Below are 25786 nucleotides of genomic sequence, written 5' to 3'. Positions count from 1 at the left end.
GTTTCAAGAAAGGGACCATTCTCGTAAAACGCGTGAGAGCGCTATAAAAGTGTCTATCCTTAACTGATACAACGGCTTTCGGGAAGGTTCAAGGCCCCCATACGTTCGAACTTGACCGTGCTGGCTGGCCAGCTTTGCAGGTGTTTTCCGAGTGGGTCGCTGTGCATTTTCTCGTTGTGATTGATTGGAGTGAAGGTGTGATTTACTGCCAACCCGAGAAGAAGGGATTTTTCTTCTCGAAGACGGCGCTAAATGGGGAAAGCAAAAGTTCGACAATCTAGGTCGATGGAATTGGTCGTTTGAACGAGACGTATGCGTAAGTTATTTACTGGATTTATGTTGATTAATTCTCACAACAAGAATGTTTCAAACAAACAGTAAATAATATCGTACACTAAATTAACGAGGGAAATAATTGGATACTATTGAGATAAAGATTCATTAAATCTTAAACAAAACTTCGCCAACGTGATACAATTTTCCGTTAAAAAAATAACATAATTCAACAAAAACCTTATATCAAAAAAAGAAAAAGGAAGGTAAAATTGAACACGCAACTTCACTGACAGAATGACCAAAGAAAGTTACGCAAAATCTGGCATGGCGCTTGACATAATTCCATTGCAGTGCTCCATTGTACGGTTTGCATGCCTCTCTCGTCGGCCATCTCAGGGATTAAGGGGGTACAGTAGGAAAAGCAGATCAATTCGTTTCATCAGGTTCCTTCGGAAGACGCCAGAAGCTTGAAAAGATAAAAAAAGGAAAAAGAGAGAGATAGAGGAACTCCAGATGCAAACGCGTGCCGATGAATTAGGAATCGCATAGGCCGAAGTGGCCGATTGCGATCACATGGCTTTACTCATGGCGTCTCAACGCTGGCGCCAAGGAAGCGGAACTCCAACAACAAAAAACACACACATACACGTAAGCCTTGAGGCAATAAAATAAAACAAAAAAAACAGTCTCTGGAGTGGAGCATGACAAGTCAATTAAGCAACTAGAGTACGCAAATGGGTCTGGATCTGGAATGATGCCCCCGACGATCCTAGCATTGGATGTCTCTGCGATGGCTCTGGCATCGACTTTCCCTTCGGGTACGCACCTGTGCCGAGCACCTAGTGACGACGCGGTGTGGAAGTAGCGGTTTGATTTGATGCGTTCCTTAAACGCGATGGAAAAAAGGGAACGGCCTTATTGCCCCGACGTTGGCCTCTTCTGGAAGTGCGTACAAGATGCCATTTGGGTCGTTAGCGGCGTGAATGGTTTCGTTTGAGGTGTGCCATGTTTTTAATGATAACACTCATAGCAGGCTGTATCTAATAACTTTATTTGCGTCCTGTTTAGATGAACGCCAAAACGAAAAAAGAACTAAAAAGCGAGTTATGGGCTTTTCTGACATTTAGAATAACTCATTACAATGCTCCGTAAACAAATCCGAGATATTTAGAATAAATTTTCCTTGGTGTATGTGATTAACAACACATTTATTTCAAGATATGACACTTTAGATTGCTATTATGGACAGCAAAAATAACATATTATTGTAATTATAATACGCCGTAATGGAGCAAATGGGCCATTCAAAACTCTTAAATAATTAATACATTGTCTTTGATGTAATTTCCTAACCCCTTTAGCCTGGGGCTTATCGTAATGGCATCGATAAACGATGCGTGTTTTCCTCCCCCATCGAAGATTAATGGATACAGAGCGCTCCGATAAGATCTCCAGAGGTCGGTGTGCTGTTCCAAAAACTGACTACAAATTACTTTCCACCTCCATGCCGGCGACTGTTAGCCTAGTCGGTGGTCTCTTAATCTCCAAGACAGTATGACAAACCACAATTGTGCATTTCATCATCATCTTCATCAACTGTTTTTTTTTTGTTTTGTTCTTTCCCCTGACAGAAATAACACTAACCTATAATTTCGTTCTCTGTTTACTTTTTCTCTTTCGGTCGCAGGTTCAACACACGGTTTGGGTTGAGTGACTTTGAAGACCCAGACGGAACGATCACCGGCATTGTCTTACGACACAGGAACAAGCTTGCCGACAGATTTTAGATACAGCCATTTTATAGCCTCTTACGCCGCGGAACTAGCGTGGGACAATGTGGTACTGTTGAGCAAGCAGTCATAGCAAGTCAGTTCACCTTTTGCAACCCTCCCCAGTTCCCTCGGGAGCTGTGCAAAGTTCAAGTAATCTCCGCGCAACTGGAACGTGTCGCCTTAAGTCGGTGCATTTAGATTACGATCGAATATCGCTCGCCGACAAAGTCGAACCCCAACCCGCACAGTTTAGTCGACAAAAATGGTGACCTGTCAAAAGTGGTTGGCGCTGCTGCTGAGCGTGCAGTTGCTAGTGGTGGGAATTCTCGCAATCCCATCGGTGCCGAGCAAAGTGGATCCTGCGCAACGTAATGATGATGATGGTTCGGTGACGCCGCTCGACTCCGACACCGGTGACGATCGCGAGCTGAAGAGCGACGATGACGGGTACGATTTTCTCTCGATCGATCAGCTGTTCCTGAACAATCCACAGTACCGGCAGCTGATCAGCGATCTTCAGGCGCACACCTTCGGTAGTAACTGGCGCCGGAAGCGAGATGTGTCGGAGAATGAGCTCCCTGAGGCGTTGCGCAGTGAGGAGGCGCAAAGTTCACCCCGGACCTCCACGGTAGCGTCGTCGACGACGACTTCCACCGTGACATCGACCACGACGACAACAACGTTGGGCTCGAGTACGTCCACCGAAGCGCTCACGAGTGAAGTGGCGACCAACCGAGACATCACTTCCGCGGCGCCTTCATCCGATCTGCCCCGTGCCGAGGCGTTGACCAGCACCCCGACAAAGTCTGAAGCCACCAAGCCTTCCACCACAAGCGCGGCTACCAGCAGCACAACGGCGTCGACTTCCACCCCCATCCGTGGATCGACCGTCTCGACGAGCGCCTCCTACGGGTCGTCCGGTTCGACGGAAGTCCCAACGGCACGGAACGCGACCCTCGAGATGACGACGGCCGCCGCACCGATTCGAGCGAGCACCCCTCGACGTCTGTCGCACAAAAACGGCTCCAACAAAAACAAGAACAAGCTATCGGCGGCTGCTGCTGCTGCACAGGCCCAGGCGGCCAACAAGCCGACCACCAATGCTGGCGTTGGACCGAGCACGATCAACGTAAACAAGGTCAGTGTCAGCAGCAATGCCGTCGCAAGCAGTAGCAACGGCAACGGCAACACCGGCGGCAGTGGCATCAATGGCCCTCAGCAGACTCCACCGGCGGTATCGATTCCGGCTCCAGAAAATGGCACCGCCTCCGGACCGGCTGGGAACAACAAAGACAAGGTAGGATCTTCGATGACAGGGCAGTTTGTTTTTCCCCACTTCCCTTTTTCCTACCCCATTCGGTGTCTTGCCCAAAGCTATTAATCTCGCCACGCCGATATTACGTTATGTAGCCCCGAAGCGATCCGAGCACATATAGCTCAAGGTTCCGGGTAGTAACCTACAAGGTGAGATGGAACACGGTTGTGGAACACCCCGTTTTTTCCCAACAGCCACGAATGCCACCATCGTCGAGGCGCATTCGGTTCGGGAGAGTTTAACCTAATTTTCGTGCCCTAACGAAGAGATGACGAATAACCAGATATTAAAGCCACACCAGATCGTAGAAAAATAAACCAGTTCCAGCGTTTTCCCGCGCTCCAGATGCTCCAGACATATTTCGTTGAATGACAGTCTCAAAATATTTGGGTCCGGTGAGACACTACTAGAACTGTGGGGAACGGGAAAGCGTTGTTGATTGGATTGTGTACGGCAGGAGTAAAGACCCACAGTGAATTGCCGTTTTATGGACCGAGAGATTGTGTAAACATAACCTCAATAAGAAATATATGGTTTGCACTGGTACAATCTGAAGAAAAGTTAATTTGTGTGGTTGATATTACGCGATTCCCTTGGATAGAGGTGACAGTTTTATTGGTCTATACATAACAACACGGTTTTTATTAGATTAAACTAATCGTAGGCTTAGCAGTCAAGTGGCTATAAATTGTTTCTCGCACTGGGTGGAATTTGTTTCAAGTGCTGTAATTAATAGCAGCATCATATCCACTCACCGGTGGAGTGGTAATAAAATATAGAACAAATCAGCACTCTCACCCACATTACAATATCGGTCGGCGGAGGAAAAAGTAGGTTCCACCGTAGTGCACTATGAGTTGCGGCTAAATTTATAGCCCAGCACTCGAACCTAGCTCGTCCCGTACTAGAGAATTCACTTGCGTTCGTGTTGCCACTCTCGCCACCTCGTCTAACCGAGGGGCCAGTTTTGCTCAGGCCTCATTTAAACCGGCAAACATCAACACACCACCAGGCGGATAGCTTTCGTCGGCTCGGTACGATCTTGTGAGTAACTTACCCGACCAATGCCTTCCACTTCGGTACCTCGTTGAGGAACGGTTCCTTAACGGTTTATTCTCGGGCTGCATAAATCCCAAGCCGAAAATCTTATCCATCCCCCCCGCTGGTGGCTGTAGTGGATGAGGTATTTGCCGGCCAGTTCCATTAAGATCAACTACGCCGGCAGGTAATCCCGTAGGCCGACAACCAGACGCGATCGCACTGATCGCAACCGGTACAGTCTCCATTCGGCTCCAAGTCGACCCCGAAACCCGCGGAGTTTGCGAGTACGGAAGCATCGGAAAGGTTTTGTCCAGAGCGCGATCGCCAGGTTGGAGGAAGTAACCTTCGCCAGTTCGCGTCCGACTCCACGAAGTGGGACAGCTCCATTACCGATCAGCTGGGCAAAGGAAAGTGCCGCCATCACGCGATCCTCGCCGTAATCGCCACGATACGCTAATTAATCGCCCAACTTTCAGGACCGGGGCAAACCGGGCGTGTCCGTTGCCCCGCGAGCCGATAAATCTTCTCCCGGATCCTCTATCTATGAGGCGAGCGTGCACCGAAAGGAACACATCAATCACCATGATCTATCGGTCGGTTTGATCGGCGGTCCGGGTATTTATTGCAGGATGCACCATGTTGCCCGCCGGGAGGTTCTGCAGAGAACCGGAGCGAACCGTAGCAGGTCATTAGAGGGTCCCCCCCCCCCTTTTTCGAGAATGTCTTCCGCATCGCAGCGCAGAACTGGCACTTGGAATGCCACATCGCGTATAATGAGCCGTAGGCGTGCCATCACGGTCAGGACCTAGCCGCGGTCCAGCCTGGTCCGGGCCCATCATCTGGAGGGCCTACAGCGCGTGCGTCGAGAACTTTGCGGTCGTGCAAGAACAACGGCGACGCAGTTGTTCGCGGCACAATTTACGAGAGGCGTCTTTTAGTGGCCGGGCGTAATTTGTACTTAACAGCACTAGCGCCCGTTGAGACACCGTTAGGATTTGTGGTCGCCCTTGTCACTCTCTGCCGACCGCAAACTTGGAATTTGTGTCACTTGGCGGCGTACGTGGGCCGATTGTCCATGGCCGTAGGGGTGGGGGGGAGGGAAGGGAAGGTACCGGGATGCCCTGTTATGAAACGGTCATTATGCAAACGAACCGCAGCGCGTTGCGTTGATGGGCCATTCTTTGGGCCAGACCAGAACGAACTGGAGTTCGCTTCTCTTCCTTCCTGGTTTGGAGAATGGAATCGCACGGAGGCCTCGGAGGGCGTAAACAGTTATTGAGAGCTCCGGGCCAGAAAGAACTCTGCGGCTCGTTGGCGTAGGTCAATATTAGTTCTCCAGTGTGTCGCTGCTACTGTTAGCCATACATCTTCCAGATTCTCGTGAGAAAAGACCTCGCTCGGTCGTAAAGGACCCGTTTTATGTTGCCCAATAGCCCAAAATAATATTCTACCCTCCGCGAGCTAATTTATGGCATGAAACTACTGCAAGAACGGGGAGTTGTATCATAAAGCGTAAGATTTATCACTGAGCTTATGAATAAACAATTAGGGGTAGGAAAAATTCTAAACAACACGGAACAGCAACCTGTTCTAGGTTTGAAAAATGCGAATCTGAGGAAAACTTGTCCACCGGATAAGACATACTTAGGGATTCATTTATCTTCCCATTTCGTCTGAAGAAGAGTTGCGATAATAATGAGGATCAATCTAAAGCTCTTTAACGATTTGACTTTCTTACACAAAACATGCCTCCGATAGACACTTCAGTGGACCATGAAACCTTCCCTCTGGACGCACCGTTAGAACGATAACAATGGTTGCTTCTAACATGACCCCCGAGCTACCGTTCGTGGCTTCACACACGAGAACTTTAGCTGTCCAGTTTTGACAAACTACAACAAAAGGGAAAATATTACCTTCATTTCGAATTTGCCAAACATTCTTGAGAAACGCCTCTGCGGGCAGTCCGTGACTATTCTGTGAGTTCGGTGCGCCATCTCTAGTTCATATAATTAGAGTTCTCTGGTCTTTTACATCTTACTCGCCAATTCTTTAAAACCCCTCGCCTGTTGAGTGTATGGTGGTCGTTCTATTCTATTCTTGGTTTTCTCTCTCACTTGTAACAATCTTCCCTCTCAATCACATGCTTGCGCGCCGGGAACCGGAGCGAACGCTGGCCGGAATATCAGCTCGCGAACCGTGAATTTACCGTCCAATTATCGCCCGACTGGCCGGCCAGCGATGTGGACACAACGAAAGTGATGTGTAAACAAACGGCCACCGGGAGGCCGGACGAACGGGAACGGACAACGCCAGATGAAGATACGCATTTGCGAATCGACCGAGAACGCAGAACGGGAGTAATTGACGGGGCCGCGGAGGGGGGGCCCCCGGAGCTGGGTCCCGATCGGGACAGAATGAGGAATGACCCCGAGCACTACGGTACCGGTCTAATTGGATAATCACCATCCGCAGGAGCATCGGTAGTAACGTGATGGTGCTGAAAGAATCACATTAGGGCCGGCGGGGGAACCGGGCGCCCGGGGAAACCTACACGTTTGGCCCTCCACGGAACGATTTGTCGAGTAGTTCGGGTGGAATTGGGATGGGTACGAAATTAAGCCATTGGTGTGCCATTTGAACGCTCCGCTTGGGAGATACCGGGATACGCTTCGAATTAAATTTAATTAAACAAAATTGGATGATCTAATCAAGCCAGTACCGGTGCCGTGTCGTTCTGCCCGATTCCGGACCTGACCGTGGTATGGATCGGCGGTTAATCAACGTTCAGCCTCCCGGGGTGCGATCGAACATCACTCGGAACCCCCGCGGAATGGACGCTTCCGTCAAGTTCTCCACTGATCCATTCATTCAACCACCTTCAGTGGTAATGATCTTCACTGTCGCCTTTCGTCGGAGAAACTTAAGAACGGCGGGGTGAGGTACCGCGTAGTCATGAGCCCTTACGCAACACATTACCCGGGAGTTTAGCCACTGCAACGGCCCGGCTAGTACAGTTAGTCACAACCACGGTTGACAGTTCACGCCCGTCGCAAACGCAGTTCGCCACACCACGAGCGACGAATTTCCGGCGTTTCTCCCGTGCTTTGTCTCGACGGTGAATGCGGGCCGTAAATCCCGCGGCCGAAGGGTTTTCACGGAAAAACGCAGGAAAATGCTCGTCGCTCGTACGTGGTTCCGCCGGCGAGGGCAACTGGGCCGTTGGCACCATTTCGGTATCGTCACCGACGAAACCGAAGCATCAGTTCTGCATACACCGGTCCCAGGGGGTGGGGGAAAGGGTAGGGGAAGGTCTGGAAAACCTCCGTATGGGGTTTGGGCCCGCACGGGCTGCGCTTCCCCACACTGACACACTTCACACGCCACGGAGGTTGAGCATAAAATTTGACGTTTATCATAAACGCCCTTTGCGAGTGGGAACACTGCCACGGGGAGTGCACCAATAATGGTACCCGAACGTTGCACTCCCATGGGAAACCGACCGTTTCATCGGTGTTTTGCACCAGCAGTCGGAATGAAGCCATCGACAGCCGTTGCTTCCCTTTGTTCTTCAATGACTTCTGCCAACGAACGCAGAACGAAGTGGCCACGATCCAGTTTTTTTTTACGACAATTACAACAGCCCCATCAAAATCACGCCCTTTTTAATTAGTTCAATTTTGTAGCAGCGCACTTTCCCGGGACGTTATCTGTGGCTGTTAGTTAAGTTGAGTGTTTTGCTCGATGGGCGTGTTTAAAGGGCACCTCAAAGGTTGAGGGAAGAACCCAGAGGAGGTATAATAAAAGTCCACGCAATAATTTGTTATGTCAATCTTCTTTATGATGTCAATAAATTTATCGTGTTGTTCATTATTGAGATTAAATAAGAACCTTTTCATTTGTCAATTTTAAAAGATTGAAAACTACTTACGACTTCAAACATCATAAATTTGTTTTATTATTGTTAAAGGCATATAACAGTAATAAACACAACAAGAAAAAGACGAGAAACATGTGATAAAACCATCAAACGATTAGAACAATTCCTGACAAAGATTTATATTCATGCGCAAGTAACAGCACCTGAATTGTTCCACGGAACCGATACATTTCCGATAAGCCCATCATTGATGCACATAAATCAAATTAATCTTAACCCAGTGCACAAATCGAGACCGTTAAAGCCCCCCGCCCGTCGTGAGATGGCTTCATCCATGGAACCGCTAGGCATCAATGCACTTGTCAGCTGCCATCGCCTCGTGACTCCTGTCTTTTCTTTTATCGTTCTTAGCGGTAACAAACGAGCGGGAAGGTCGTTTACGTTCTGATCGATCGGCGCGGAAAAGAATGCCTGAATGAAAAAAAAAACAAACTGGTCGGTTGTAAACAGGGTTCTCGTGGCGGCAGGACCAGTTTCTGGGCCCTGGTGTGCGTGCTTCCCCCTATCGGTGTACCAACATCGATGCGCACCGACGACGTGCGCTTGCGCAACCCTGCGTGCTGCTGCGTGGTGCAACAAATGTTTCTGATTGCATCGGCTGGCCGGTGGGCTCGGTCTGCTGAGAGGAGACCACCGAGGCCTTCCGGCCGCTGATCGACACATCCACCACCGACGTTCGGCTCTCGACGACCGGCTCGGAACGTGCAGGCATCGCGCCCGCTAATAGCCTTCAAACTGCAAATTAATGCCGACCGACGGACGGCTGATGGACGACCGCCACGCCGGGCGATTCCCGGCTGCTCCGGGGTTCTTCGCCTAACCCGTTTTGGCAGCTCATGCCAGCGTTACACAATCCGCAAACCCACGGCAGAAGTTCTGTGCGATTGGCAGTGAGAGTCCGGGAAATACTTTCCGTTTTCCCGTTGTGCGAACAGGTTCATCAACTCAATCGGTAAATGGAGAAAATTGAATTTATCCACCCGACTTGCACGCAAACACGCATACAAATATAAATGGCTGTCTTCAGAATGGAGGGAGGAGAGGTGCGGAAGTTTAATGTTTTCTACGAATCTGAAGCATTAGAATTTCTCTTTCCACTACCTCCCTCGAGGGGTAGCATTCGATTTCAGTTAGCGAAATTATGAATCGGCTCATTGTGCCCGTGATCGAACCCCCTTCTTTCACTTTCCACCTCTTGTGTGATGGGAAAATTGAATTCTACACCGATCCGTTCCGAGCAACCCGGCTGACAGATGGATGCAGCTTATTTACGGTGCCCGTTGAATGATGAGTTTTCTTGGTGCGGCTTTCCCATCCCCGCGGGGACCAATTTCTTTTCTTTTCCAGGAAAAATGCTAATCATTAGCAATTCAAATGGCACAAATATGCGCTCGGTGCGCTTCGTAAACACTCATTCCAATCCATTCCGGTTCCCATCGAACGAATCCGAACGTTGTCGACGGGTTCGGAATGTTTTCGCAACAAAAAAAAACAACCCTTGGGGATGAGAAGTTGACGATGTCATGCAGCTCGCCGCGTCACCTAGGCTCTGCAAGAAGGGTTGATAGTAATGATTATAATAACTACGCGGGAAAAGATGGATGGGTTTATGTTTATCTACAGCATTACCGTTCCTTCCCCGCGGAACCCCGCGGTATCCTTGTACTTGCAATGGTGGTATTCTCGATCGATTAACTCGCACCGCTCGGATGACACGCCCTAGGAGGTTCGTCACCTTCGTCGCATCGAGCTCTTTCTTTCCTTACGCAACGACCACTCGTACCGGCTAAGTAAGCCACTAGTAGGCTCTACTACGATCGGAACAGTGAACGGTATGCAGAAATGATACCCGTTGCACGGCAATATTCCTTCCCAGCACGACAACCGTTATTACCACGTTGGCGATCGGGATGATCGAAATTAAACTTTAATGATGATGGTTGAAGCCACCAGCAGTACCGCTTGTAGATGATGAGGAGCCGGGTTCCGAAGGTGTCCGCACAGGTTTCGTTCGTTCCGGCCACCCGTCGGTTCACACCTTTGTCACCAACGCAGAAAAGTCAATCTTGGGAATCAATCTTCCGGCTTGAAATCTCGGAAAAATGATGCACAATTCGTGCAAACAATGGACGCTGTGAATTCTACTCTCCTCAAGGTGAACAAATAAACAACAAATCCAATGTGTTTCGAGCTGAGCGATGAAAACAAAACTAGTATGACGAGTCAAAAAAAAAGGTTTCGGATGCGCTACCGTTAACTGAATGTTTCTGCAGGGGCAAACACATTGTAAGAACGTTTTCCAAACAGGTTGCACCGTCAAGAATAAATCAATTATCCTCGTCTGCAGCTGTCAGTTGTTCTGCCACATCACAAACCAGTGAAGTGTCGGTGGAGTTCTTTTAAAAAATTACCTAGAATCTTCTCGCAGCATAACCTCAACAAAAAATTGAACCACGGAGGACGGAAACGGTCCGCCGTCCATTGCATGGAAGATTTTGCCATCCGTTGACACTTTTCACGCGCTTTTATGATGCTTTCCTACATCCACGCCAAATGGGCTGCTTTACGATTGTAACGGCCGGAGAGATTCTGCTCCAACACTCCCGTAGCTTAAACATTCCCGTGGGATAGTTTTCCGCAAGTAGTCTAGAATTCTGCGGAGTACCTGGGCGAACGTGCTGCGAATTAAAAAAAAGGGATGATTTTTACACCCCTTCAGCCCCATCTTGCAATGATTTCTATTGGCGGAATCAAACCATTCTCCACCAAGGCCATTGTGAGCTGGAACTTACGAAACTCTCCCAAAAAAAAAACGCAGTTCTATCGTCTGCCCGTGTACCATTACACCAATGACCTAGAAATAGTATCCGCAAGTAACACACCATAAAAAAGAACAGCTACACCTAAACCGTTCCGGAGCATTGCAGAAGAGAAGATCGCGGGCGAAGAAAAAAGCGAACGAATTTCCTCCACAATCACACGGCGAGCCATTGTCCGGCCCTGAAACGGTAATTAAAATGAAATGCTTACCCCGAAATGAGAAAAACGTTCTTGATTTGATAAAAATATGGGAGTAGAAGGGGGGTAAAAATACAGATCAAAACTGGTGCCTTTTGGGATTACTAACCCACCAACCGAAACAAACCCGTTGCGGTGTGGAGAAAATTCCACTTTTCACCCTTCGGAGTGTGGCAACAATGAAGCAACCGAAAAGTTGGCGCAACTTGGCGGACTTTGGAGCTTAATTCTCACCCAACAATGTCTGACGTTTCGGCGGGGAAAAACCCGAAACCCCGCTCCACCCCGAGGGAGTGGTCATTGTTTGGGTCGGGATAAATATTATGAACGCCTCGCAAAAGATTGCGCGCGACCCGACGAGAGATGCGAATCAACGTAAACGTTAGCCATTACTTCCACACTTCCAGCCCGGGGATCGGGTGCGCGATTAGGTGATTAAGATTAAGGTCAGGTGTTCCCAGGTGGTCGGTCGGAGCGTGCGGTGTCCGTTACGGGGAAGTTGGTCAGTATTTGGGCCCTCGGGCTGGGTAGGTCATAAAACCGGCACTCCATCGAAACAATAATCGACGCTTAACGCCACAACGCCAGGGATTGGTGGTTTTTTAAACACATTCACGCACGTTTTTGTTCTCAATCTTATTTCCTTGCGGGAATCAATTACGCCGTACACTTTAACGTAGTATTAAAATGGGCTATTAACTAAAAAAGTAAGACCTGAATAGATAACATTTTAAACATTGTTCAGCTCGTTACCAAAGAGTGACTTGATAGCTGTTCGAACGATAAGCGTCGAACCGCTTTTCGAATAAAATAAAACAGATTTTCCTCTAACCACGTCACACCCTTGAAAAGAAAAAGTAAGCTTACTCCAGTACCACAGATAAAATAAATGCGGGTCGATACTCATTTTTTTACTTTTTAAAGAGGGTACTCCTGACATTAATGCGCCAACCGTTAGCCGTTCGGTGGCAACACACCACAAACCAACACACATTCTGTACTACAAAGGAAACAAAACTCCGGAACGGAACTGATGTAACTTTCTATTTGAAGTTGGATTGCTCCCCTCGTGTTTAAATTGTCTGTGTGGCAAAGTCCGTTGCTTACTGATTACTTCTTCCTCTTCTTCCCTTCCTGCTGCATCAAACTGGAAGCGCAATTTGGTCGAACAAATCGAAGATTTTTCGGGTTCCGAGACATAATGCAATCAGAAGGAACGGCTTGAACGGTGGAAGCAAAATAATAGAGTCATGAAAATTTAAACTGAAGTGTTTGTTGATTTTTCCCCTTCCCCGTTACTTCCACAGGGGGTTGCTCGTTCTTATACCAGTTTATACGCGTTAGATTCTGGCACACAGAAGAATTCCCGTTTGGATACGAGATGTCTTTTTTTTCCCCTACATTCACGTTCTACCCTGGGAATAGGTTTTTGGGTCGATTTATCCAAACAAACCGGAATCTTCCACGGCCCAGAGACGCACCCTAACTGTGGTGATTATCGTTTTTAATCGCCACTCTTCAAATTAACGGTCCACCCGTCCGGACGCGACCGTGTGTGAGACCTTTCGGGTGTGTTGGTGTACGTATTGACCGCTACGACTGCATCGGTGGCCGGTGGATGTAATATGCTGCAGCTTTCCTCGCCTACCATTAGTGGGTCGAAAACATCTCGATTATGATTGGTTCGCTTATTTTTGTGGTCTCGTCAACTTTTTTTTCCCATCGTGAATTAGCATAAAATGGAAGGTAAAGGTCAGCCCAAGGCGCTAACGTTGGGGCTGCAAGTCGCTCCGGGATCTGGTCGATCGGGAACCTATTTGACTTCGTGCAGTAGGGTTTCCCCCCGGATCATTACAACGCTTATAATGCCCAAAGACGGTCCCGTCTCCGAGGGAGACCGAACTAATAGGGTGATAACGATCGTGTTTGGCCTCGGCGAACCTTGGATTATTCTAGCATAAATTACTTCACGCTGTGTCACGGACTCGGGCTGCATAAGGCTGCATTTTCCCTCCGCCAAACGCTGCAGATAAAACAAGAAAAACTGATCGCCCTGATCAATCGGGACAAAAAACCAAAACCCTACATTTGGAACCGTGTACCTGCCCTTAAAAGGAGTCCCTCCTAGGGGTATCGTTCGCCGCCGAGACCCTCCAGTCTCTCCCCCGGACGGCGCGAGATTAGCCACGATTAGGGAAACAGATTACGGGGCCGCACATTTTCCCGCCCAACTCCACCCGGCCATTGTTGCCCGCGGTGGAGCCTTTACCGAGCAAACCAACCGACCGACAAGAAAGCCAAACAATCTAATGACCTGGTTGGCGATCAACAGCTCGCGACGGCTAAATTCTGATGGTTTCACTCATATTTCCATCGCATCGCCCGGCACTTTTCCACTTCGCGGTTCATTTGAGACAAATGCCGTACCATTAACTTTCCACTTCGGCTCCTCCACGACACCGAACGCAGGCGCATCGACCGTTTCGTTCGCCCGCTGGCAGGGAAGGAAAACGGGCCTTTTTTGCGTACGCCCCCATCCCGGCGCGGAAAAAGGAAAACCTCCGCAAACCGGCCGGGTAGTGAAAGTGGATCTGCATAGTTCCCGCTAAAGCACCATCATCGTGGTCAGCGAATCGATAGAATTGACTCGTTGCGAATCCGATGCGATCGAGAGCAACCTCCCGGGGTACGCAACGATCCTGCGGTTTTAATCTCGTTTTCAGCCCGCAGGTTTGGCGGTCGGGAAAAGTGTGTTACGATGGCCAACGACCGGTGGAAATGGGCACGCGAACCGATTGGTCCGATTTTGATAACCGAACGCTAATGGTTTGCACAGTAAATCAAGAAAATGTGGTTTTGGTTTTCTATCATTCCATCATTTCGATTTCAAATGTTTGTTAAGGTTTCGATGCAACACACGTTCAAGGTTTTCTAACAAGACAACGACAGGTTGGATCGATCTATTCAACTGCGTACACTTTCCCTTCATCGCAAACTTTCGATCGAAACGAAACAGAACGTTGATTGACCATAAGTACACCAATCATTAAGCGGTTGATCGGTAACATCCTCCCCAACTCAATACTCCTCAAAATTCTAACACATCCACACGACACACGGTTTGAGAATTCGATCGGAAGTAATTTGCCTGCCATCGAAGAAATCAACTCCTAATTATGTAAATTATCGGAATTTATCCGCACCACACATCGTTCTACATCGAAGCATTGAAATCTCTCAGGTGATATTCACGGGGGACGATAACCTTTCGTGGGGGTATGTTCGCCGATCGCCGTACCGTTGCAAGCACCATCGATGCTCATCATGCAATTAATCGGCGAGAGTTCATTTGCCTGACGAACGAGTTTGAACTCTGGTGCGTGGAAAGTTCAACTGCTTCGTGGTGGAGTTTCACCGAAGCATAGAAAAGATATACATAAAGAATAATTGATAAAAACTGGACCACGAAGAAGCAACTGGCGGTTTCGTGAACGATAGGCAAAAATGGCCACTAAGAATTGATGTACAAAAACACCTGAACTGACCAAAGATACATATTGATGACATTAGAAATTAAACTTGTTAGCATATCTCAGACATAACGCTGCACAATAAAAGTGCAATCCGAATCCTCGACAATAAAAACGGCATTTACTGTCCATCGTTTATAGCACTGATGAATAAAATCAGCGTATCGCCTAGACCTAACACAAAATTTAAACTCACGGAAGACGGAACTGCCATCACTCGTGCAGTGCGGAACATTTCCATCTAATCCATATTCAAACGGCGAACACCTTGCAAACGGCTTCCATTTATTTGCGATTGATTTACGGCCGAAAGTGTGGAGGAAACAGCGCTGCTTATCCTTCCAAGTTCAAGGCAGAGTAGAAAAACAGGCGGCACCGTTTCGGACGAAAATCAGCATAATCACAATGCGAACGCGAAACCGCGATGTCGAAACGCGCCAAAACGCAAGGGTGGATCCGGAGGCGCCGTCGAAAGTCAAAGGCTAAACGATTCGTCTGGTCGATCGTCGACGGCGTTTGCAACATCCGTGACTGAACTGCAGAAAATGCCCGTTTGGACGTTTTTGTTTCCACACTTCCACATCTCCACCGAGACTTAATACCACCGACGGACGGCGCAGGTGTTGAGAAAGGAGAGGAAAACTAATGCAAGATTCATTTCTTCGGCATGTGGCGTCGTCCAGCAGCCTCCCGCATGAAGCTCCGCGCGATGCCAAAACTGGTCCCACCGGTTTCGACAGGTGAAAAATCAATCAGCGAATTTATCGTCTCGTCCGGATGAATCTTTGGTTTTTTACGCTTTGTTTTCACACCACTTGCTCTCACTTTCGTTCCCGTTCGCCCGCGCGAGGTTACGATCTTTCGGGAGATTTGGTTTAGCTTCCCTCCTACCAGAATGCCACAACTAAATCGTGCGCACTAGATAAACCGAAAGCTAAAGCCCGGGAAAAGCATCTGCTAGCCGGTCCGGCAACTGATTGCAGGCTAATGGAAGCGATGCGAGGTCATGGATTGCGATAAGCGCACTTTCCGATAATGCTGCACGGGCGCCATTAGCTGACGGGTTGAGAGTGGCTTTTACGCCCCGAATGCTGGACTTGAACCTGAGATTAGAAAAATGTACAGGGTATGGTATGGGTATAAAAAAAAGGCTCATCCGTAAAATTTCACTTTCACACTCACCAAAGAGCCACCTTTCGACATCTTTTTCTTGCTACTTAGTAAGCTTATTAAGCAACTACAATGTTTGTGTGGCCTAACGCACCCGGTTCACAATTTCTCCTACAAATTTCGTCAAACCCAGGGTCAAGCAATTTGTCTCAATTACTTCGCAGCACGCCGTCCTGCCTCAGCTCAATTAACTCATCATGATTTTTCCTCGCCAAACGAGAGTGAAAAGCATAAGTAATTGCACCGGATAGATTTGATCGAACAACAGCAACAATGTGTAAAATGTGGCATTCATAGACTTACATTCCATCGTGTTTGGAAATCGTTAAATTGAATTATCATTCGAATTAATTGTAAAAGCGCACCTTTTTTCACGAAATTTTTCACTCCATAGAATGTCTGTTTTCACTGTCGATCGGGTCAATCATACTTTTAGAAAACACCCACAATTGATGGTAAATGTTATCGCCCTCCGCTTGAAAAGGTAATTATTTAATTTACTTTCGAATTTTATCAGGAAGAAAGAAAATCACAAAGGTTGCTTTTAACATCAACACCAAAATCATTGCATTGCCACCCTTGCTTCATGCGAACAACGGGAAAAAAGAGTTCTGTTTTCTTCTCCCTTGAAACCAACGCACCCCTAGCTCTAGATCTCTCGTCTCGTGGTGAAAAATGTCTAGTATCACTTGGACCGACTTGTTGACACAGCTTCCGCCGATCGTCAAGCGGCAGGGCAGCGTTGTTGAAGTTCCGGAAAAACAAGCACACAAATAGTTCCTGGTTGCAGCGAAGGTTGAAGCCCTCTTCAGCCCCAATGCAGCTCGCGTTGAGGCAACTGGAATGGGTAGAAGGAATGCCCGGCAAGATTCCACCACGGAACTGGAAGTACCGAGGGGAAAACATGAGCAGGGGAGGGAAGGGTGAAGGAAGGGTTGTTGGGACGGGCGCCCGGTGGGTTGATTGATTGTATGACTGTGGGCGATTATCATTAAACTCAACGTAGCCGCCATCGCCGCCGTCTTCGATTGGCGCCAAAAGACTTCAACGATCGCGCAAGCGAGGAAATCATCCTCGTAGCAGAACCCCGGCGTGCCGATATCAGGGCCGATCGGGCGATTTTCTTGCGTCTATTTGCAGTCCAGTCTCCCTCCGCGGTTCGCCACTTTCACCCACCGCATCATCTCCCCCGGTCCCATATCGATGTTGGACCCTGCGTGTACATTTGCGTGGTCGAGCGTACCTTCCGCGCGCGGAGAGTACTGTTAGTTTTATTGTTCCAACGGACCCTGGGATGCGCTCCGCGGTACGTTAGACGTCAAAGTGTCCGCCGGCCGGTTGTGGTAGTTGTACCGCAGGCCAGGCACCTAGCACGGGGCTGCGCTTGCAAGACAGAAATTTAATGAAATTTATCTATTAACAAGGTATAATTCAGTTAGGCCAGTGGAAGTTGCCCCACGGTCCGGCCCCCAACACGGACAGAGGACCCGGGTGGCCGCAAAAGGGTTTTCTTTTTTCTTCCCTCCCTTTATTTGAACTAATCCACGCCTCTTTAATCTGTCTAGCGGTCCTACAATGTGGCTTGAAAGTGAAGGAGGCTCAATTTCATCGCCACGAACACTAGACACGCGGGTTTTTCTGCAGCTCGAAACCGAACGACTCCGATGAGCGCGGCTGAAACAAGCTGCCCAGCGGACCTAAGGGCTTTTCCGGAGATAAATGAAGAAACAAAATCAATTTAAAATAGAAAATCACAATGAAGAGTTCTTCAAGCGCATTTGAACTGCGTACAAGTAAACGTACTCCGCTCGGTAGCGCGGGTGAAATGATACACCCGAAAACTTTTCCGCAGCTTTCCGCGGGTGGAAACAAAACCCGCTCGCGAAAGGTCTTCCCTCCTCATCGGCGTTCCCTCTTCCGGATCCGGCCACTGAGCGAGTCGGTTGCCCAGGTTTTGATGGTAATTGACTCGGTAACCGAGCATCGGCCGTGCATTGAAGCCATCATGATGCGGATGATGATGAGATCATTAGCACCTTTCTCTCGTTCATTTCGTTTCATTTTGGGTGTGTGTGTGTTTGTTTTTTTTTCCTACCCTTTATCTTAACTTTAGCAGCTTTTCACCACCGCGTTTCTTAGATTCGGCACATCTCCCGGTGAAGCGATCTTACCGAGGGGAAGACGGGGCGCGGGATGGATTGAGCGAAGCATAAACCACGAAGCATAAGTGATGGCTTCGATGGCCGCATTGGCATCCAAATTTAAAAGAAGAAAATTCAACCAAAAGCCAGCTGTACTGCTTGAATGCTATGGGATGGGCGGTAAAAACTCCATATTAATAGCACAAACCTAGTTTCGTCGACTACCTTTGGGTAACTGACGAAAAAGGGTGGTTTTTTGCTTTAAATCCCTCTTCACACCGTCTGCGTTCCTACTTCACCGTCAAAAAGGAGGTAATGGTGACGAACTGCTTTGGAAAATGACGGCGCTTGGCGGAGCTCACAGTCGGCCATCCAAAGCCAAGTCCTCTTCTAACCTATTTCCGGTGGAGGGGAGAAAAAATGGTGCGAGTTCGACATAAAATGATCTCCAGGGAACGAAGCGAAGGCATTGATTATGCTCTAATGAGCAACGCAAGGGGAACTGTTGTTCCCGTGCGTTCGTTGGGTATTCAATTTAGATTTTAATTTACTGGATAATTAGGTTAAAGATGGATTACGTTCATTCGTTAGTTCTGCTGAACGCAAAAAATAAACCGAACTATTTTTTGTTTATTAAACATGAATAAAACGGTATAATTTAAAAATTAATTTCAATTTAAAAATTAGTTTAACAAGGCAAACATGTTCTATAAAAACTTATACATTGATTACAAAATAATGCAGAGGCCAAACGTTGGATTGCGTTACATAAATCATTATCCACTGCAAGTCCAGAAACAATTACGATTTAAAGCTAGCATTTTCCAGCCACATGATCAATTATTCAATTAGATCAGAACCCTGAAGGGTAACATTTATCTGCATAGAGTAATCTACGTGAAAGATCTGAATCATTTAAAGGGGAAAACATCCATCGGGAAAATAAAAGAGGGTAAGGGCGTTATCCAGTAGGAAACGAAACTACCTTAATAGGTGAACCCTGCACGTCATTATCGTTAAGAATCGGAATGAATGTGCTTTTTGTGGAGGGAAAACTAACGATCTGCCGCATCATGGCTACCACTTTCCTTTCGCTGGAATTACTAAAAATGGTACACCTCCGGATCATTCTTCTCCCGTTCCACCCCGTCATTCTAACGGGGTCTGATCCCCGTTTTCAATTTCTATTATTAGCACATTAGCATCTTTGCGCAAGGCTGATCTGAGCTTAACCCCCCTCTCCCCGTCCGTCAAGGGCTCCCATTTCACCTTTCCATCGCTGGCACTTTTCACTTTCAGACTTTCCGACGCGAGAGGAAAAATAAATCTTTATCCACCCGATCCTCCATCCTTCCGCCGAGGGGTTAGCGAAACAGTTATATCCTTTCGTCCGGCCCTCCCCTTTTTCCGCGTGATCATGCACTCATGTTTCATTTTTATGTTTCCTCCCGCAGGTATGCCATCAAACGAAAGCAAAATCAAAACGGGAGCGATTTGTTGTGGCGGGCGAGTTATGGCTCATAGGTATGTTTATGAAAAACCCATCTTTGTACGATCGCAGGGGAAGCTAATGGGAGGCCGGGGGTGGGGGTGTAAGTAGTGACGATCGTGGCAACCGTGGCGCTGCAGCGGGATTAGATTTCACCCTTTTGCGATCGGATACCAGGGAACCATTCTAGGCGCCCGATGGGCAGGAAAGCCATCATTAGCGAAAGCATAAACCGCCCCCTCCGTTTGGCTAATCCCCCCCCTCCATGCTTCCCTCGAGCGGAGATCGCGCCGGCGCACGTGCGTTTATTTCTTGCGTGCGCAAACACCAACCCGTCCCCTCAGGGGATGGCGATTTTTCTTACGTTTGCTCATTTAGATTCCGCGCGGCTTCCCCGATGCATAATTAGAGTGCAAACTCGGCTCGCTTCGAGCAGTCCGACGCGGGGGGAAATGCCGCGAAGGCCAAAGGGCTGCTGCTAAATTGTTCATTTAATTTCTTCTCTGTTTATCTTAGCCCGACCATCGGTTGCGGACGCTCCGAGCGCACGGTTGGAATGAAACGGACGGATTATGACCCGCTCCCCTTCCCCAGAAAGTAATCCCCGCACTCGCCGGTTGGAGACAGATGTGGGAGATCATTTAAGCAAAGACACAAACGGAAGACAACTCTCATTTTTCTTAACCCCTCGCCTCCGGCGCCCGGAAGCAAACGTGGTAGCAAACCTCAACAAATGCCACCGTTAGCGAGTCTTTGAAAACAATTTTAATTAATCCCTTCCGAGCCTTGCCTTGCTAGTTGCTGTTGAGGGACCAATTTCGCCCACGCAGCAGCAGCAAACAAACAACACACAGTACGGTCCGCAAATTAGGCCCGCAATGGAAGAGGTTTTATTTCAACTCGAATTAAACTCGAATCGCGGTGAATGCGCCGGCGCTTGGATTTAAACCCGGCCGGAACGCCGGTAACAGGGTCAATCGCGAGTGGAATGAGCGATCCGGTACGACACTGGGTGGATGTGTGTGACTCGCTTTTAATTGCTTTTACTTTTATCCTAAACAGCGTACAGCGTTTCGCTGGCAATTAAGCCCACTCAAAATTGATGGCGTTTGGCGCTTTTCTGCCATACCAATTTTGTTTAATTTCAACTGACTTTTGAAACCCCTCTCCTTCAAAAAAGGCTTCTTACAATCACAACAGAAACAAGAGAAAGTTTTAACCTATCGACCGGCGGAAATGTAGAACAAGCCGTCTAGGAAACAGAAATGAGGAGAGTGCAAGAATGGGTAATGCGTAGGCGCTGAACGGTGGCCACGAAATTTAAAAGGAGAAACGAAAGAGGAGGACCGGGAAGTGGGGGGGGGGGGGGACAAAAATCCAGATCGTCTTAAGTACTTCGAGTGACTGAAGTAATTCAATGGGGCAATTAAGAGTCCAGCAGCAGCTCGACGCACGCAAGAAAGTGACGACAGCCACTAAACGGGCGGAATGTAAAAACAACGGCACAAAACTTTCGGAAGCATAATTATGTGGCCTCCTACGGTGGACAGCACATGTGTGAGTTTGCGCGTATTTTCATCTCCCGCATGCCTTTGCCTTTTACCTCTCAGCAGGTCACTTGAACAAGTCCGATTTCTTGTCCGAGCGCCGCTACTTCGCGAGACAAAAGAAATCGCTCGATCTTACGATCAATGGCCAGGTTGTCCAGGTTCGCGGTGATATATCTTTCCCCTACCTCTTCCTCTACCCGCTTCCGAGGTGGAAAAGGTAAACAAATCGAGTGACACGTTAAATAATGTCCCCTAGACGTCGGTCTCTGTTCGAGCATGGTGAAAATGGTGATAAATTAAGGACTTGTTAAAGCTGTCGCGTGACTACGATTGCGAACGAGCACGTGCTGCCTGTCGTTGCCGTCGACGTTGTCGAGTTTGTTTGACAAGGGTCGCTGATTCATTTACAAGATGGAAGGGGACAAGATCGCTGAGTGAAGTGCTATATTTTGTTCAGTCGTTGTTTGAAAGATAAAATGTACACGTCGTTGTCAACATTTCTTTTACGCAAAGACGTGTTGATAATAAAGAAAAGTAATGCAATCAGTTTGCTGATCACTCTTCCACCATTGATTGAATTAAATTATCATATTTGCTATATTAAATTACGAGTTATGAAAATTGTATTAATCGATCGCATGTTAGGAAACCCTTGAAATCAATTTTGAAATGATGCGTGCGAAATCGTACAGCTACAGATTCCTCCCAATCACTCCACATTCCAACAACAATGCGGAAGAGAAAACAAATGAACCATACCTACAGCGTGAAAATCAAATAAATCGAAATACCTACGGCGCGCAACGGTTTCCGTTTGTTTGATGCCAAAAAGTAAACCGAAAACCAGAACCCGCAACCGTTAGAAGCGCGCTGTTGGCGCTCCCCGCCAGTGCGTTATACATTTCCACTCCGGTTTGTTGCTCCCTTAGGCCTGCCATATGATGGTTTTCATCTTCATTACACCCCATTGCCACAAACACACACGCGCCCTTCGAGTGATCTGCGAAAGAGAAAACGTACCGCAGACTGAACCCGTTTGGTGTTGATTTTATTTCAACCATTTTTTAACCAACCACAAGACTTACGCTTGTATTTATTTAATGTGTTTACCGTTGGCTGTGCCAACCTTCGAATGCCATCGCCGCTGACCTACCCGTCGGGGGTGATCTCCGGTTGGAAACAAACAAGTGAACGGAAAGTACTCTCGAAAGAATGGGAACAGTTTGTTCGATTTCGACGTGTGCAACGCTGGTCAAATGGTGGACTTTTAAGTTGTTTTTGAAATTTCCATTTCATCTCCAAATGCCTTCGCGAGCAAATCGATCGCCTTTGTTGGTGAATGTTTTCGAACTTCAATCACTTGTACATCGAAGGCGCATGGACGTAGACGCAGACATAGAATTAGCATTAACACTCGAGCGAAACACAGTAGCAACATTCAATCAGCACGAGGGTTATCGTACCCTTTTTCACCCCCAATGGTGCTCCAGTTGGCCGCTCAGGATATCTTCATCCCCTAGGTTCATCACCCGAGCGGCTCGATGGTCGTTGTTCTCGTACCCCGATCGTTGGAACGATAGCGATCGCAGCCGATATGTATCGCCGATGCTAAACATTACTTCCAATTTGCCGTACCGGCGCGATAAGCGATCGCACGAAACGGTGGAAAGCGTATTTGCAAACAGTAAACGCCCGCCAAGTTGGGCTGCCAGTGCTGGCCACCTTGGCGGCTGTTTGGCCGAATGAAACTTGTAGCAACAAAAAAAACCGAACACGTTTTATTTACGACGAATCTTCTGCAGAATTCTGAGGATTTGTTCCTTCGCTCGCCTTCATCAACAAATTGCTGCAACTTCATCCAAACTGGGAAAAAAAATCGGCACGCCATCGAGTAAATCAGAACACACACACACTTTCAGAGAGAAACGTTCGATATCTAGCCTTTGCCATATCCCGCCTCTTCTAAAAAGAATAGTTCTACCACAAGAATTTCCATTCTCATTCCTTCACCAGGCAATGTAAAGGTTAATGTGCGGTTTCTAACCAAAGTTACAATTAAATTATGGTGCGCGGATGAGGTGGGGAGTAAAATAATATAAAGAGCGGTAGGAGAGAAAAGGAACACCAATAAAAATGCAAAATCCAATACCATCGATCCATCCACCCGAAGACGGATTCTTGAGACCACGATCGAGAATTTCTACATACATACTTCTCCAAAGGGTCTTTTATGGGGTGAGTTCTTTGAGGTGGTGGGAGTGATGGTGGTGGAAAACAAATTGCTTTCCCCGAGGGCTTCAATCGGCACACGAACCCCGCTCAACCGAATGCGCCGTGTGGAACGATTTTCTTTAGATTAAAATGCTAGCTCGGTTGGAGGACCAAGGAGCTTCGAGCGGACGCATTCTTCCGTGGTGCATACGATTTATATGCAAAATATGCTGTAACAAAGTAGTTCCGTTCGTTCGGCTTTTTCTTTTATTCTCTTAAGCAGCGTTCTAGAGCGGCATCTAACAATCTAACCGAAGCCAAAGACGATCAAGCCCGTTTCGGTTGGGTTATTTGCATTGATTGACTGATTACTAAATTTGTGCTTCATGGTTTCGAAAGTATTGTCTAGGAAGTTTCCAACGGTGCTTAGTAATGAATTGCACCTTGCAAAAGAGATTTGTGTTTGTTAATTTCACAAACCATTTCCGTTTCATCCAGGAAATATATGGCGTTTATCCTCATTTTCCTTCCTTCAGAGAGTTTTTCTTTGTACATTTAATGATTCGCCTTCGTAGTCATAAAAATATCATTGCTTAATAACTCATTTATTTGTCACGTTTGAGTATGGAATGTAACCTTGCTATTCACCCCGCAAGGGAATAGTGTTTGACCCACTAAAAGAAAATCGTAAACAACCGTTGCCGAAGGTCGAAATACTGAGTTACATGATGAATTTTTATTCTTTATTCCATTGGAATTTTACTCTCGAAAAACATGTTTCGCAAATCCATTCAATCCATTCCATTTCGCCTCCGTTCGACCAAACTTTGTCTCGTTTCGTGCAGCAATCGGCCATAAATCAAACAATCAATAAAACTGCCAACCGTTACATGTTCGGTCCATGTTGACCCGTTCCGGGCATGATCATATTTTCCGTAACATCGCGTCATTGGAAAGTGGTTCTTGGAACTCAGTCGCAGCTACCGGCCGACTGGCATAGGAGATCGTGATTTTTATCATGCACCTGGACGTTCGAAAACGGATACAAACGTACCAAACATACCAGCTTAGCTTCCGAGTTTTCCCTCCATACTTCGTATCGTTCTGCGGTGAATGTTTCTTGGGGCAGCGGAAAATCCAGCTTCATATCGCTGTGTGGTAAAACAACGCCGGCGATAACCGAGCATCGCATTGTGTGGAGAAAAATTAACAAAAACCCCCATGAAACCGCACGAGGAGCCCGGAGCCGAACCAAATCTCGTTTGTTGCTCCAATAATGGAGCTATCGTTATTTTATGTACCGGCGGCTGTTTTCCCTCCCCGCGGAAAGCTTCACCAAACAAAACCGATCGATTGTCTAACGTTCTACGGAGTCCGTTCGCACTCCGCGGGAAAAACATTTATGTTGCGCCGCATAGATCCCGGCTCATTGTTTGGCACTCGAAGGAAAATGCTGTAGAAAAGGGCCCTTTCGGTTCGATTCGTTGAACGTGGGTGACGGTCGATTCGGTAAGGAAAAACTAAAAAGAGTTGGAGAGCAGAAAAATGGTTGATCGTTATCATCGCAATTGAAAATCATTGCTATTGGAAATAGGCTACATTCTAAGCGGCGAAGGGTGGCCCCTCCGAAGTGGTGAACGTTTATTAGCACCGCCATCATGCCGGAAGCGCCGCAAGCGACCGCCATGGATGCAAATATGTGCTCTATCCGGTGCACTAGCCGGTCGGAAGCCATGGGTAGTTGAGGAAAGTACAAGAATGGTCGGTTGCAAAGGGTAGGAAAATGGAATGGAAAACAGAAGCAAGAAGCACTTTGGGTAATCAACCGTGGAATGGCATGGAGAGCGATATAGAGTCATTGCACCAGAAGTCGTGGCGAAGCCAGACGGACCATAGTTGTGGTGGTGGTGTATGTGTGCATAGTGATTGGAAAACTGATCTCCTTTTTATGCGGCGGGAAAAAAGATAAATAAATTAGCATAGCTCATAGATATATCTTTCTCTTCGCGGGTCGTTGCCAGTGTGTGGCGGCACTCATCGATCGGCCCTCCGCACTACCACCACCACCCCCAACCATCATGGATGCCCATGGATAAGGATGGATTGTGTTTTGTTTTCCATTTCCCGCCACAACTCTCGTTTTTTTTCCACTCGCGTCTCCTCAAGAAAAAGCGATCGGTCGATTGTTTTACTTTGTCCGCGACTTTCGCGCGTTCTTATTAAACGGAACGTGCGGAAAAGATTACTTTTTGTACGGGACGAGATCAATGAAACCTAACCTCCCCCTCTCTCCCTCGTCTTGTTGGCAAAACATGGCGATCCAAATCGGAAGC

At 47.7% G+C, this 25786-nt stretch overlaps 1 protein-coding gene across 1 annotated transcript; it reads left to right on the top strand.

The window, feature by feature from the left end:
- The first annotated feature begins 2310 nt into the window (after positions 1-2310).
- On the top strand, positions 2311-21463 carry LOC131284414 (uncharacterized protein DDB_G0271670). The gene is made up of 3 exons (XM_058313267.1): positions 2311-3345; positions 4881-5019; positions 21306-21463. Exons 1-3 carry the CDS (start codon positions 2311-2313, stop codon positions 21461-21463), a joined length of 1332 nt encoding a protein of 443 aa, XP_058169250.1.
- The last annotated feature ends 4323 nt before the right edge of the window (positions 21464-25786 follow it).

Source organism: Anopheles ziemanni, chromosome 3, assembly GCF_943734765.1.
Source record: "Anopheles ziemanni chromosome 3, idAnoZiCoDA_A2_x.2, whole genome shotgun sequence".
Classification (NCBI taxonomy): Eukaryota; Metazoa; Arthropoda; class Insecta; order Diptera; family Culicidae; genus Anopheles; species Anopheles ziemanni.
Note: the sequence above shows the minus strand (reverse complement) of the source record. Positions and strands in the feature narration are given on the sequence as shown.

Coding starts and splice junctions, on each gene's coding strand:
- LOC131284414 (XM_058313267.1), top strand. CDS start 2,311: ATGGTGACCTGTCAAAAGTGGTTGGCGCTGCTGCTGAGCGTGCAGTTG. Junction 3,346..4,880: donor CTGGGAACAACAAAGACAAG/GTAGGATCTTCG, acceptor CCCAACTTTCAG/GACCGGGGCAAACCGGGCGT. Junction 5,020..21,305: donor CGGTTTGATCGGCGGTCCGG/GTATTTATTGCA, acceptor ACCTCTCAGCAG/GTCACTTGAACAAGTCCGAT.